The following is a 15,216-nucleotide window of genomic DNA, read 5'->3' on the forward strand; positions in this document are numbered from 1 at the left end:
GTAAACATGGCATTGGTAAATTGGATTTTTGTAAACATTGTGTTTTTGGGAAACAGAAAAAGGTTAGTTTCTCCACTGCAACTCACCGTACCAAAGGTATTCTTGATTATATTCATTCTGACCTTTGGGGGCCTTCTAAATTTCCTTCTCATGGAGGATGTCGCTATATGATGACCATCATTGATGATTTTTCTCGCAAAGTTTGGGTTTATTTTCTGCAGCATAAAAATGAGACTTTCTCCACTTTCAAGAAGTGGAAAACTCTTGTTGAAACCCAGACAGGGAAGAAAGTGAAGAAGCTTAGAACAGACAATGGATTAGAGTTCTGCAATGGTGATTTTAATGAGTTCTGCACAAAAAATGGTATTGCTAGACACAAAACTATTCCAAGAAATCCTCAACAAAATGGTGTTGCAGAACGGATGAACAGGACTCTACTTGAGAGAGTTCGTTGTATGCTCTCAAATGCTGGGTTATGGCATCGGCGTGAATTTTGGGCTGAAGCAGCATCTACTGCTTGTTACCTGGTTAATCGTTCTCCACATTCAGCACTTGATTTCAAAATCCCAGAAGAAATTTGGTCAGGTAATCCTGTTGATTATTCTAACTTAAGAATCTTTGGATGTCCTGCTTATGCACATGTTAATGATGGTAAATTAGCTCCAAGAGCTGTTGAGTGCATATTTCTTGGTTATGCATCTGAGTCTAAAGGATATCGCTTATGGTATTCTGATGCAAAGTCACGGAAATTAATTCTTAGCAGAGATGTGACTTTTAATGAGGATGCATTTTTATCTTCTGGAAAACAATCTATTGTGTCTTCTTCTACTAGTACAGGTAATCTACAGGGTACTAGCGAGAAGGTGGAGTTGATAGTGAAACCTACAGTTCCTAATGTTGATGTTCCATCTTCCTCTACAAATCAATCTAGCATTGATGATCATTATGTTGATTGTGATGACAGTACAACTTCTCCTATTCATCAGCAAGAAGATGATTATTGTATTGCTCGAGACAGAACCAGAAGACTAATTAAAAGGCCAGCTAGATACACTGATGGTGATAATTTAATTGCTTATGCATTGTCAGTTGCACAAGAGGTAAATGATGATGTTGAACCTGCCAGCTATACAGAAGCTGTTTCTTGTGTTGATTCGTCACAGTGGCTAGTGGCTATGAATGAAGAGATTGAAAGTCTTCATAAGAATGGTACTTGGGCTTTGACAGAGCTTCCCGAAGGCAAACGACCATTACGATGTAAATGGATCTATAAGAAGAAAGACGGTATTCCCGGGGTTGAAGATCCAAGATGCAAAGCACGACTAGTTGTTAAAGGTTTTAATCAAAAGGAAGGTATTGACTTTAATGAGATATTCTCACCTGTTGTTCGTCATACTTCTATACGTGTTTTGCTTGCTTTTGTTGCTTTATTTGATTTGGAGTTGGAGCAACTTGATGTAAAGACAGCTTTTCTACATGGAGAGCTGGAAGAAGAAATTTACATGGAACAACCTGAAGGATTTATTGTTCCTGATAAGGAGCATCTTGTCTGTCGATTGAAGAAATCATTATATGGCCTTAAGCAAGCTCCCAGACAATGGTACATGAGGTTTGATTCTTTTATGATTGGGCAAGGTTATTGCAGGAGTCAATTTGATGACTGTATTTATTTCCAGAAATTTCCAAATGAATCATTCATATACTTGTTACTGTATGTTGATGATATGCTAATTGCTTCACGTGACAAGTCTTTGATCCGGAAATTGAAAATTCAACTCAATAATGAGTTTGAGATGAAAGAATTAGGTGCAGCCAAGAAAATTCTTGGTATGGAGATTCACAGGGATCGTCAAGCTGGTAAATTGTTTTTATCCCAAGAGAAATATATTGAAAGAGTGCTTGAAAGGTTTAATATGAATAATTGTAAACCTGTTTCTACTCCACTTGCTGCACATTTCAAGTTATCTTTAGATCTTTGCCCACATACAGAGGAAGAGATGGAGCGTATGTCACATATTCCTTATGCTAGTGCAGTTGGTAGTCTTATGTATGCTATGGTGTGCACTAGACCTGATTTAGCATATGCTGTTAGCATGGTAAGTCGATATATGCATAATCCTGGAAAGGATCATTGGAGTGCTGTAAAATGGATTTTTCGGTATCTAAAAGGTACTTCTGGTATTGGCTTGGTATTTGACAGAAACAAGGCTACAACTGATGACGTTGTAGGTTATGTTGATTCGGATTATGGTGGTGATATTGACAGAAGGAGGTCTCTTTCTGGTTACATCTTTACTCTCTGTAATAGTGCTATTAGCTGGAAAGCTACTCTTCAGTCCATTGCTGCATTGTCTACGACTGAAGCAGAATATATTTCAGCAACGGAGGGTGTGAAGGAGGCTATTTGGCTCCGAGGTTTGGTAAATGAACTTGGTCTAATACAGGGTGTTCTTACAGTGTTTTGTGATAGTCAAAGTGCTATTCATTTGACCAGGAATAATCGTTATCATGACAAGACCAAACACATTGATATAAAACGTCACTTTATCCGAGATATTGTTGCTATTGGTGAAATTATGGTGGAAAAGATTCACACATCAGAGAATCCAGCAGATATACTTACCAAGCCACTTCCGAATACCAAGTTCCAACTTTGCTTGGACTTGGTTGGTCTCTACAGCACTTGAGTGCCCTTCGGGGCATTATTTGGCGATGAGCAACTTATCAAATTCGAGCCAAGGTGGAGATTGTTAGATGCCTCTCATTACTATGCCTTAAAAGAATTTTATGACAATTTTATGGCTCTCTTTAAGGGCATTTTATGTCACTTTTATGGCTTTGTTTCCAAGCATCCAATGCTTGGAATCCAAGATACCAAGACTTTGCTTGCCTATAAAAGGACACATATAGAGAGCTTCAAAATCATCTTCACAACACACAACATCTCTTTCATTTACACATATATTGTGAGTGCATTCTTGGTGAGAATTCTTGTTCCATTTGAGAGAGTATTTGTGAGAAAAAATATTGTCATTTGTCCTCATCATTATAAGAGGATTTCTTGTACTCTTCTTTTTTACATAGTGGAATTTTGCTCTTGATCGCCCGTGGTTTTTTTCCTCTCACACTGAGGGGTTTTTCCACGTTAAATCTTGTGTGTTATTTTCTTTATCCTTTACTTGCTTCTCTTTTGTTCTCAATTGATTCAATCCTGTGCTTCCGCATTGTGCTCTAACCTTAACAAGTGGAATCAGAGCTCTTACTAAATTGAGAATTTCAAAATGTCTGCAAAATTTGACATTGAGAAGTTTGATGGCAAAATTAGCTTTTCTATTTGGCGAGTCCAAATGAGGGCCGTTCTTATCCAGAGCGGATTAAAGAAAGCTTTAGATGGGAAGTCAAAGAAACCAGTTTCCATGACCGATGATCAATGGGACGAGTTGGATGAAAAGGCGCTTTCAACAATTCAACTTTGTTTGTCGAAGGAGGTTCTTCGTGAGGTTGCCAATGAAGAAACCGCCGCGGCTTTGTGGCTGAAGTTAGAAACTTTATACATGACCAAGAGCCTCGCAAACAAGCTTCGTCTCAAAGAACGGTTATACACCATTCGTATGGTTGAAGGTACTCCTATTCAAACTCATCTTGATGAGTTTAATTCTATTATTATGGATATGCAAAATATTGATATTAATATTGAAGATGAAGACAAAGCTGTTTTGTTGGTTGTCTCTTTACCTTCTACCTATAAGCACTTCAAAGAAATCATGTTGTATGGAAATAATGATACCTTATCCTTTGAAGATGTTAAATCTAATTTATTGTCCAAAGAAAAATTTGATCTTGAAGTTAATTCTGTGGACAAGGGTGAGGGCTTAAGTGTTCGAGGTAGAACTCAAGAAAAAGGGAGTACCAATTATAAAAAGTTCAGATCCAAATCCAGAGGTCGCAAATCCAACAAAACTTGTCGCTATTGCAAGAAACCGGGGCATGACATTCCTGATTGTTTTATCTTAAAGAAAAAACAAGAAAAACAAGATAAGGGAAAATTTCAACAATCCTCTGAAGCTGCTAATATTGAAGCCAATTCTGACGGTGATATTCTTTTATCTGTTGTCTCTTATAATAATAGGAGTAAAACAGAATGGATTCTTGATTCTGGATGTACTTTTCATATGTGTCCTTATAAGGACTTATTCACCACTTTTGAACATGTTGACAGTGGTGTTGTTTTGATGGGCAATGATACCCAATGCAAAGTTGCAGGAATAGGTACTATTCAGATCAAGGCTCATGACGGTGTTGTCAGAACCTTGGCTAATGTCCGCTATATTCCAGATTTGAAGCGGAACTTAATTTCTCTTGGCACCCTAGAGTCTCTCGGGTGTAGGTATTCAGCTGAAGGTGGAGTTCTAAAGGTATTGAAAGGTGCTATGGTATTATTGAAAGCTAACCGGATTGGTAGTTTATATGTCTTGCAAGGTTCTGTTGTGACAGGTTCAACAGCTGTATCTTCTTCAATGCATGATAATGACATTACCAAATTATGGCACATGCGCCTGGGCCATATGAGTGAAAAAGGTATGCACCTTCTAAGCAAACAAGGTCATCTTGGTCGATAAGTACATATATTATTTTTTCTTTGATGTAGATAGCTATCATAAGAGATATTGTTAGCGATTTTAGTGATGAGAATGACATTAAGTTATGTGGTGATGTTAATAAAGAAGAGGACGATGTTGAGATTGGTAGTAGTGAAGTAGACTGTAACATAATATATGTTGCTCCGTCATGTTTTTTTCGCGATACTAATTTTCAAGCTGGTCGTGACTATAGACGAAGATCAACTACTTTAAGGAATGAATATGATTTAGTTGTTGGGATGCAATTTGAGTCTAAAGAAACAACAATAGATGCAATTAAACAATTTTATATTCATAACTCATTTGACTATATTGTTAAAGAGTCTATGTCAGATAGATATGTTTGTCATTACAAATATTTTGGTGCAGGATGTGAATGGTGAGATCGTGCATCTTTAAGTGTAAAACGTGGTTTTTGGGAAATAATTTTTATTAATGGAACACATATTTGCGTGTCCACTGTTATTTCTTAAGACAAATCAAAACTAAACTCATCATTCATTTCAAACTTTATTATTAATTTGATATATGAAGATCTTGACATACCAATTAAGACACTTTTGAAAGAAGTTGTAAGTCGTTTTGGGTATACTGTAACTTATAGAAAAGCTTGGATTGTGAAGCAATTAGCAATAAGCAGAATTTATGGTGACTGGAGGGTTCATAGCAAATGTAAAATTATGAAAATGTTTTAAATTTGTTTTAAGTCATTGTGTATGATTTTGTTTTAAATTTGTTTTAAGTCATTGTTTATGATTTTGTTTTAAGTCATTGTGTTTGAATTTGTTTTAAATGAATGTGTATTTGAATGAGTAGTACATTTTGTCATGGTTCATAATTGAAAAAGTGAAGTTGTGGATATCATTCACAACTTTAAGAAATAGAAAATGGAAAAAGTAAAGTTGTGGATACCATCCACAACTTTAGGAGAGAGAAAACGTGAAATTGTGGATTGTATCCACGATTTTAAGAGGAAAAAAAGTCTTGTGCGACGTATTCACGAGTTCAGTGAAAAGTGCACTACTCTGGTAATATTTTAAAAAGTTACACCAGAATCATAATAAAGAAGTCAAAATACAGTAGTTGTGTAAAATTTCCCTCCAATACCTGATGGTAATATTTATAATGGTTGAGTTTATCTAACATTCCTACTTATATGCTTTCGCTCTATAAAGCACCTAACATGGTTTTAGATAAAATCGTTAGCTTACAAAGAAGCTTCTTGTGGGGAAATAAGCGGGGTGGCAAAGGTATTACGTGGGTGGCTTGGGATGTGGTTTGTAAATTTAAGGAGTTAGGAGGCCTACGTGTGAGGGTTATTTCTCGCTTTAATCTTGCTCTGTTCAGGAAATGGAGATGGCGTAGCTGCAAGATAAATAAGCTTTTTGGGTGAAGGTAATTAACTCAAAATTTGGTCTAGAGTGCCAATCTCATCCGAATATCTCTGATTCGAGGTAGTGGAAAGACTTGGGAAAATTGGGCTCTTCTTTTGAGAATTCAGGGGGATGGTTTGTGGATAATGTTTGGAAGGATATTGGCAATGGTCTTCAAACTCTTTTTTGGCATGATATTTGGGTTGGTAATCAGAGTTTCAAAGTGGTTTTTCCTAGATTATTCAATCTGGCTTCTAATAATGGTGCTTGGGTGAGGGACAATGGTTGTTGGAAGGGTGGTGTCTGGTATTGGGAAATTTATTGGAAGAATGACATGTTTGGTAGAGACGAATCTCTAGCTAAGAATCTTTATGATATGATTAATCACCATTCGTGTGAGCTGGATTCAGGTGAGATGGTGACTTGACGGATTGGGCCACCATGTGGTGAAAACATCTTACTTGGCTCAAATGAATCAACAACAATCTTCTTTAGATATTGTGCTAAAAAATTGTTGGATTAATTATTTACCTTCAAATGTTTGTTGTTTTCTCTGTAAACTCTTAATAAGACGACTCTCAACAAAGGAAGAACTCCTTAAGAGGAATATTATTGTGAGTGCAGATGATATGTTATGTTCTTTTTGTAGTAACATATTGAAACTATTGACCACTTGTTTATATCTTGTGATTTTGTTGCAAGTGTTTGGAAATTTTTTTACACTTGGCTTCAAGTTCCTATCACAATCCCTTCAACAATTATGGATTTTTTCAAGCTTCATGATACTTTTAAAAGTGGTAGATGTGTAAAGTTGTGGAGAATGCTATGGTTCGCGGTGGTTTGGTTAGTGCGGATTATGAGAAATGAAGTTATTTTTCGGGAGAAGACTCCAAGCTATGTGCATTTATTTGATTTGATTCAAACTAGATCTTGGATTTGGTTTATCTCTTTTATTCCTCATAAATCTTTGTTATTTGCTAATTGGTGTATGAATCCTAATTTTTATATAACGCTAAGTGCGACAAAGTTGTAAATTGTTTCTTTTTTGTATTGGGTAGGCACCCCTTATGCTCCTTTAATACAATTTCTCTTTATAAAAAAATAGAATTATAGCACCGAACAAGTGTACTATTGCATAAGTTGGTGTACAAAAAGATTAATTTTTTTAAATTTTTTTCTAAATTTTTGGGTGATAGCAGGTAATTACACAAGACAATACACGTCAGATTTAAACATAAATGAATGGGATAAGTTGAGATAGTACACTACCATAAATGATCGAGACTCATTGTCAATTGTCATATGTAGAAATAACTTACTTGCAAAAATTGCTTGCAATTCTTTGTACCAAAATTGTTTCACACAGCACGAGAATCTAATGCAACATCACGTAATGACCAACCCAGGAAATTTAGGATTTTTATATGGGTAATAAAGGGAATGAAAATGTTTGGGACTAATATAATATATTTATTAGATTACTTTCAAGTTTTTTCTTTTATTTTGTTTCATTTCAAAATTCCTCTCACCCCATTAGACATACAATGCACAAAAGAAAAATCCAATGCACAATCAAACACTTAGATAAACTAGTACTTTAAATAGAGCTGGGATGAGATGGTAAACAATCATAACAAAATGCCTTCTTCTATTATAATGCAACAATATGAGCGAAGCAAAATATTGGATTATTCAATTGTATACCTTATTCTACTTTTTCATTAATGAGCTGAAAAACTCAACTAGAAAAAAATCTAGAGAAAAAAATGTTTCAGTACTTTAGGTAATTAACTTTAATGTAGGTGAGTGTGGTAGAAGTTTAGTTCACCTTTGTGATTAATTGATGAACCTTCCTTGTTACAACTCCATGGGTTATTCCTAATAAATGGTTTAACAATAAAGCACTATGATCCATCTAGAAGAACTGAGTGACATAACCCCTGCTCTTATTACTATCATCATATATAACAACTGCCATAATTAAAGATATAAAAAAATGTATACACAATAAAATATTTTTTAGATTATTATTGCATCATCTATCATTTATATTTAATCACCATTACCTTTAGGTATAAATAATATGTGTGAATAGTAAATGATATGTTGATTATGTATAAATTTTTACACAATATGGCTGTGTACACAATTCTCAGCTAGTAAACTAAAGGTAATATCCACTGCAACAATAAATATATATTATTCTGATTAGCAAGAACATAAATATATATTATAGAGTAATTTATAAATAAGCACAATTTATTATTGGCATTCAAATGAGCAGTGTAGTGTGTATATATAAAACCTCAACGTTCATTCATCCTGTTTAGTTAGACATTTCTCCAAGTTTAGTAGTCATTTGTGAAGTACTTCACCACAATCAAACAAGGTAAAAATGTTTAAACTTAATTTTCGATCATTTGAAGAATCCTTTAGTTATTTCACTTCATTTTTTATTTGCTCATACTTTTTGTGGTATATTCTTCGCCCTTCTTATTTTTACTCTATTTTGTTATTCAATTTATTTCAAAAAACAAAACATATTTAAGTTTAAAATATATCTCAATTGTGGCTTGAATATAGTATCTGATATTTCATATAACAGTTTTATGAATTAAGTTCTAAGTCTTTTGTTTTTGTTTTATATAAGAATGACCATTCGTGCTCACTATTATTTTTGATGAGTTGATGTATGGAACATTCTCTCTCACACTTTAATTATCTCAAGTTCTCTGGTCCCACACATCATTCTTTTTTCGTCACCATCAGTATCAGTGGCTGGTGGGTGGAGTTAGAGGTTGACATCTCTCTCTCACTTTTATCAACTCTAAGCTTTTCCAGCAATCTAGCTTCAATACCAATAGATAAGGAGAGAGAAAATCTAAAGAGGGATTGTTAATGATTTTATTAGGGTTTACGAGATGAAGTTGGATTATATCATAATAAATAGATAAAATTATCTATCAATTTATATAGGATTGAGATTCTCTTATACTAGAAATGTCACTACTCGACCCAAATTATGGGTCCAAATTTTTATTAATTTTTAATTAGATAATATAAAATTTGACAAAATTCGTTTAATGGTAAATTTAAAAAACTCATTTCATATATTAAATTAATGAGTAGATCTAAACTATTAGATTTTTTTAAAATTGATAACTAAAATATGAAATAATTTTTTAAATTTACTCTTGGAATAAGTAGATCTTCTCTTATTTATAAATCCTCACATTATTTAAATACTAGAGAGTCCACTCATGAAAATAATATCCTTTCATTCATATAAGTATAACTATTCATTTACTTATATCTAACCTTAACCAATGAATTTGATGAATGTTATATCATATTTAAAATTATTAAATTAATCTATATTCTCAATAAAATTGTTTTTTTTTTCAAATCACTTTTCATAAAATAATTTTTAATTGTCAATTTTTTATTAGTTTATACTTCTTGCAATCTTTGGCATCTCCAATGGCTTACTTTTATTTTGCATTCAAATTGATACATACATAATATATATATATATATATGAAAATTAAGTTATACTAATTACACTCAATTTTAGCTATTCTTTTTCTTAAATCCAACGGACCAAATGCGTTAAACTTAAAAGTTATTTAAAATTTCTTTTTTTCTATCTCATCATTCATTTCACTCATCCTTATAGTCGGTTAAATTTAAAAAAATGAATGACTATAACTAATGTAACTTAACTTTAATGTAAACAGATCCCTTATATATATACAAAAATAAATAAGTGAGTATGACATTGAATATGATGAATGAATTTCAATATTCATATAGGTTGTATCCTATTAAATTGATTAGGTTAAGAATTTAATATGCGTACACTAGCAGTGTAAATGTTTTTTATAATGTCAGCAAATGATCCATTATTGATTTCTTAATCATCATTAACTCTTAAATGAAAGTAATACAAGTTAAATACTAGATGATATGCTGACTGTGTAAAAATCTTTACACTTATAATAAATTTATTTTATCTTAGACTAGATGTATTTGAATTATGGATAGCCATTTCAGCCTAATATTTATGTAAAGCCGTTCTCTCTCCCTCTTATGCTTTTGCTTCCTATATAACCCTACCTGTCTTCATTTTTCCATTCTTGAACCTTCCTTTTTCTTTTTTCCTTCTCTCTTTCATTAATCCTCGGGATCTCATACTCTCTTTTTTTGTAGACTGTCCCTCAGTGCAAAAGACAAGGGACATGTTATTTAGTTCAAATCCCGAGGATCAATATTAATTGCTCTTTTCAATCACTTTCTTGTCTTGTCCCCTTGTCAGCTTGTGTTTCCTTGCCTTTGTTTCGGTCTTTTACTTACTTTTCTGCTCTTTTTAGTTCTGAGCTGAAGAACTCTTACAAAGATTGTTCATGAGATGAATCTTTGAAAATATTCTTATATAACTGCAAAAGAAGTTGGTTCATCACACTACACAAAAGTTATACTTGAAGAGAAGAACTGATCTTATCTTCTTAGGATCGAGAGCAGTATATCAAGGTTGTTCTTTTGCTATCAGCTCTTAAAATATTCTTCTTGATCTGCTCCTTGAATTTTTCCTCCATCGATTTTATTATATCATATTTGGGGTTTGCATCATGATTCATTAACTCTAGCGTATAGTAGTATTATGTGAGTGTCATTCTCCAAAGGTTTAAAATGGCGGTTGATCTATTTTGTATGAACTGAGCCAACTAGCATAAGTCCAAAAAAAGACAACTAAAAGACAGAAATTTAGTCAAATTATGTTGAAAGTCACTTGAATAAAATCTATGACATGACTTTGATCCGTGTGTTTTGGTTGGAGTTTTAATATCTCATTCACACCTACCCCAAAATCATGCTTATACTTCTCCATTTTCCAATTTTATTTTGTACCCAACAATATTAATATATCTTTTTTCACATCCTACCTGAAGAAACCATTGTTATTTTCTACAAGAGATGATATTTTGCCTACACAATTTGGCTGTTTGAAGAATTGGATCTTACGTCATTTTGCCTTCTTTAATTAGTATGTTTGGCAAAATTATGATGTAAGTCATTACGTACAATGTGATTTAGTTTGAGTGCTCTACCAAAACTTCTATGTAGCTAGGGTCTATAGACTAAATGTTAGATGCTATATCATACAAGATCGTTGATGATGATACATGATTGCATTGTACAAAGTGTGCCTTCTCTATCGCGTGTCATAACATTTACTCGCGTGTCACATGAAAAGAGAGTATATGATTAAGTATACCTTTATGTTTGTATGTTAAACTTGTACATCTATGATTTGTATGTTCAAAATTCGTTGATTTTTCATGTTTTGGAATACATAATTCAGTTGATTATATACCTTTATGGTTTTATGATTATATTTTGATTGTTAAATGTTTTTAGTTTCACAATAACATTTGGAAATTTATGAAACTGGTTAATAATAAGTAATAAATATTTAACACTTCATCTAGTATCCAGACATGAATATGCTTTTATATCTCCCTCCTTTTCTTCTTTCTCTTCTTATTTATTCCTCTTTTTTGTTTGAATTGGAGCTGTTAATCTAAGAACTTCATTTGTTACTTTTCGTAGATCAATTTTATTTTTTGTCCCGATCAACAAACATAACTCATATTATGTCATGACTCATAACGATAAGCAAGTAATGGGGTTTGGATAACTTTTTTCTCATTTTCTTGGTCATGTACTCCATAAAATTAATATCCAATGTTACATATATTAACTGCTATTTGTTGTTTTAGTTTCGCTTCAAAGACGATCTTAAATTTCAGAGCATGCATACGTAACTTGTACATATATTATCAATTCACCAGTGGTTGTTATAATCTTCTAACTTAAGTGATAGCCACATTATTCATAGAATACATTATATGCAAAATGAAAAGTGTCAAATTTCAAGTTCTATATATTACAAGAGAGGTTACTAGGTTTATTTTTATCTTTTCAAAAGCAGGTTTCCTATCTGAAAGTGGATATGAACACTTTTTCACATGTTCCTCCTGGCTTTCGATTCCATCCAACTGATGAAGAACTTGTTGATTACTACCTTAAGAAAAAAGTAGCTTCAAAAAGGATTGATCTAGATGTAATAAAAGATGTTGATCTCTATAAAATTGAGCCATGGGATCTTCAAGGTATCAGCTAGCCTTTCTAATAACATTATCAAAAAAACATTAAATACACAAGAAAATTTGATATTGCTAATCCTAACATTAGTTACTTTTGCAATTGACAGAATTATGCAAATTAGGAACGGATGAACAAGCTGAATGGTATTTCTTTAGTCATAAAGATAAGAAGTATCCAACTGGAACACGCACCAATAGAGCTACAAAGGCAGGATTCTGGAAAGCTACCGGAAGAGACAAGGCAATATATTTGAAGCATTCATTGATTGGCATGAGAAAGACTCTTGTATTCTATAAAGGAAGAGCCCCAAATGGACAGAAATCTGACTGGATCATGCACGAGTATCGACTAGAAACTAATGAAAATGGAACTCCTCATCAGGTAATTAGGTACCTAGTTATTGAGAATTTATTATCTGCAAAAGATAATTTTATTAAAATGTAGTTGAATGTACAAAAAAATACAAAAGGCAAATAAAAAAGAGGAATTGATAAAAGAAATATAAGGAGATGAGATTAAAAAATGAGTGAGGTTAGGAAAGATTTTGCCGACATTCATGAGGATTGACAACCCAATTGGAGTAGAACATTATTGATCTGCCTTTTTTCTAATGATTCAAAGCCAAGATTTCACATTTGCTGTCTCGACTACTTAGACGTCTTAGATGAGTTGAAAATAATATCATTCATACCTAGGCATATAGAACATGTTATAGCTAGCCATATGATCCTTCAAAATTTATGGCACTTTTTGGTGATTGACATACCCATGTGAATGATGAAATTGTTTTTTAGTTCAAGAGAAATTAAAGAACAATATAATAATAATCCAACCAATTGCTATTGGGAAATTCTTTCATGCTCCTAAGACAAGAGTTTTCCTATCCTATATCATTATATGAGTGTGTGCTTGATTAGTTATTACATGAACATGTTAAAATTAGTGGTTAGCATGTCACTAGGATTGAACTAGTACTAAAGAATTAGTGTAATTTGTATGAGGCCTCTTAATGATTGTAACCCTTATGTTCTGCCTTGTTTCCTATATCAACTGAGTACATAATTCAAGAAGACAACAGCTACATAAATAAATGATCGTTTACATATAGAAGAGCTCATCGGTAGGTTTGATGAACTTGTGATTTCTGTTATGCAAATGTGGCCAATTATCTTATTTTCTGTTGTCTACTATGCAGGAAGAAGGCTGGGTTGTATGCAAAGTGTTCAAGAAAAGAATAACAACAGTGAGGAAAGTTGGGGAATATGAATCACAATGCAGTTGGTATGATGAACAAGTCTCCTTTATTCAAGAACTTGATCCTCGTTCTAACCCTTATACATCACAACACCAGCACTACCCTTTAAAGCAAGAGTTAGAATTAATGCAATACAATATGCCCCATGATGTTAATTTCCTCCAACTTCCACAACTTGAAAGCCCTAAAGCTCCTCAATCTTATGGCTATGATAATGACAGTGTAAGTGCTTTGCAGTCCTCGTCACTCACCCAAGAAGAACACATACATCATAGCCAACAGCAACAAAATATGCACTTGCTTTATGGTAATGCCAATGATCAAGTGATGGATTGGCGAGTACTCGACAAATTTGTTGCTTCACAGTTAAGTCATGATGATGATCAAGATGTTTCCAAGGAAATAAACTATTCAAATGTAGCTGAACAAATTACTATGCTAGCAAACCGATCCGAAAAATCGGAAATTTGCCAGGACTATGGTTCCACGTTCACCTCGAGTTGCCAGATTGACCAGTGGAAGTGAAATTTTATATATAACTATATAGAAGATGCATAATAATCATAGGAAGTAATGAAGTATATAGCATAATGTTGAGCAAAATTAATGGTATTCTTCCGAGTTTCTTTGTGCATGATAAACCCTAAAGTAATAAATATCCATACCTGTTGAACCTTTGTTGCCGGTGTATGCACCTGTGCTATGCAATCGATTGCCAGATCTTCTGGAACGAATTCTGTGTATCTTAAAGTGATTTTTCATTGAAGCTTAATTCGCATATATGTGCTAGCTTAAATTTTACATATATGTACTTGTTTAAATATTGTTTCTGAAACCCGATTCTAATAAGTTGTACTTGCAAGTTTAATACGGATGGTAAAGGATTGATGTTTGAGAATCTAAACCAAGCATGTGCAACTGAACAAGAATTATATATGAAATATTTAAGCTATTTATTATTGCCATCAACAATTTTGAAATGATTTTATACATGCACCCGACAAGGCGAGAGGTCTATACTCCCCAAGACCTTGATGACAATAACTCTTAGGGATGAGAACAGCAATAGATGCATTGCAACCCCAAGGAATTTTACCATTCATATAGAAGTCATCAACCATCTTGATTATATCATTCTTCAAATAATATCAAAATTTCTTGATGAAAGTAAAATTGTGGCGATTAGGTCCGGGGCTTTTATCTCCCTCGCACCTCCAGATTGCAGCATCGATCTCATCTTTAAATCTTCAGGTTAAGTATTGGTTCTCATCTGCAGATATTAGATTGAAAACAATTGCATCAAGCGTAGGCCTCTTCTAGTGACTTTCTTTAAATTTCGACTAAAAGAAATATTTGATGTGTTCTTTGACTCTTGTTGGATCTTCAATCCAAACTTCATCAATCATTATCCCTGCCATCTCCTTGAGTCTCCTATTTCTATTAATAGTGGAGTGAAAGAATTTTGAATTTGAATCGTTATTTCTGATCCATCTAACTTTCCATAAAAGACCTATATGACATTTTTGAACACATTATATTGTTTCCTAGATTATCGGTTTTTGCTTTTTAAGGTACACCTGAAGGCTTTAAAAAACTATTCTCTTAACTAGTGATCGATAAAAGACCTATATGACATTTTCTCACACATTTTTTCCTAGATGACTGATTTTTGCTTTTTTTGGTACAACTGAGGACTTTAAAAAACTATTCTGATTATGTTGCGTTTACCATATTGCCTATTATCCTCGGAAAAATACATTCAATTATAATTGCAATTGTG

At 33.1% G+C, this 15,216-nt stretch overlaps 1 protein-coding gene across 1 annotated transcript; it reads left to right on the plus strand.

Moving 5' to 3' along the window:
* LOC109332296 (NAC domain-containing protein 7-like) lies at window positions 10,172-14,043 on the plus strand. Its single transcript, XM_019567238.1, has 4 exons — window positions 10,172-10,543; window positions 12,006-12,186; window positions 12,288-12,562; window positions 13,377-14,043. Exons 2-4 carry the CDS (start codon window positions 12,027-12,029, stop codon window positions 13,959-13,961), a joined length of 1,020 nt encoding a protein of 339 aa, XP_019422783.1. The 5' UTR covers window positions 10,172-10,543; window positions 12,006-12,026; the 3' UTR covers window positions 13,962-14,043.

Source organism: Lupinus angustifolius, chromosome LG18, assembly GCF_001865875.1.
Source record: "Lupinus angustifolius cultivar Tanjil chromosome LG18, LupAngTanjil_v1.0, whole genome shotgun sequence".
Lineage (NCBI taxonomy): Eukaryota > Viridiplantae > Streptophyta > Magnoliopsida > Fabales > Fabaceae > Lupinus > Lupinus angustifolius.

Bases quoted from the DNA above. Each gene is read 5' to 3' on its own strand.
- LOC109332296 (XM_019567238.1), top strand. From the start codon at position 12,027: ATGAACACTTTTTCACATGTTCCTCCTGGCTTTCGATTCCATCCAACT. The intron at 12,187-12,287 runs GTATCAGCTAGC...TGCAATTGACAG, and splicing joins TGAGCCATGGGATCTTCAAG to AATTATGCAAATTAGGAACG. The intron at 12,563-13,376 runs GTAATTAGGTAC...TCTACTATGCAG, and splicing joins AAAATGGAACTCCTCATCAG to GAAGAAGGCTGGGTTGTATG.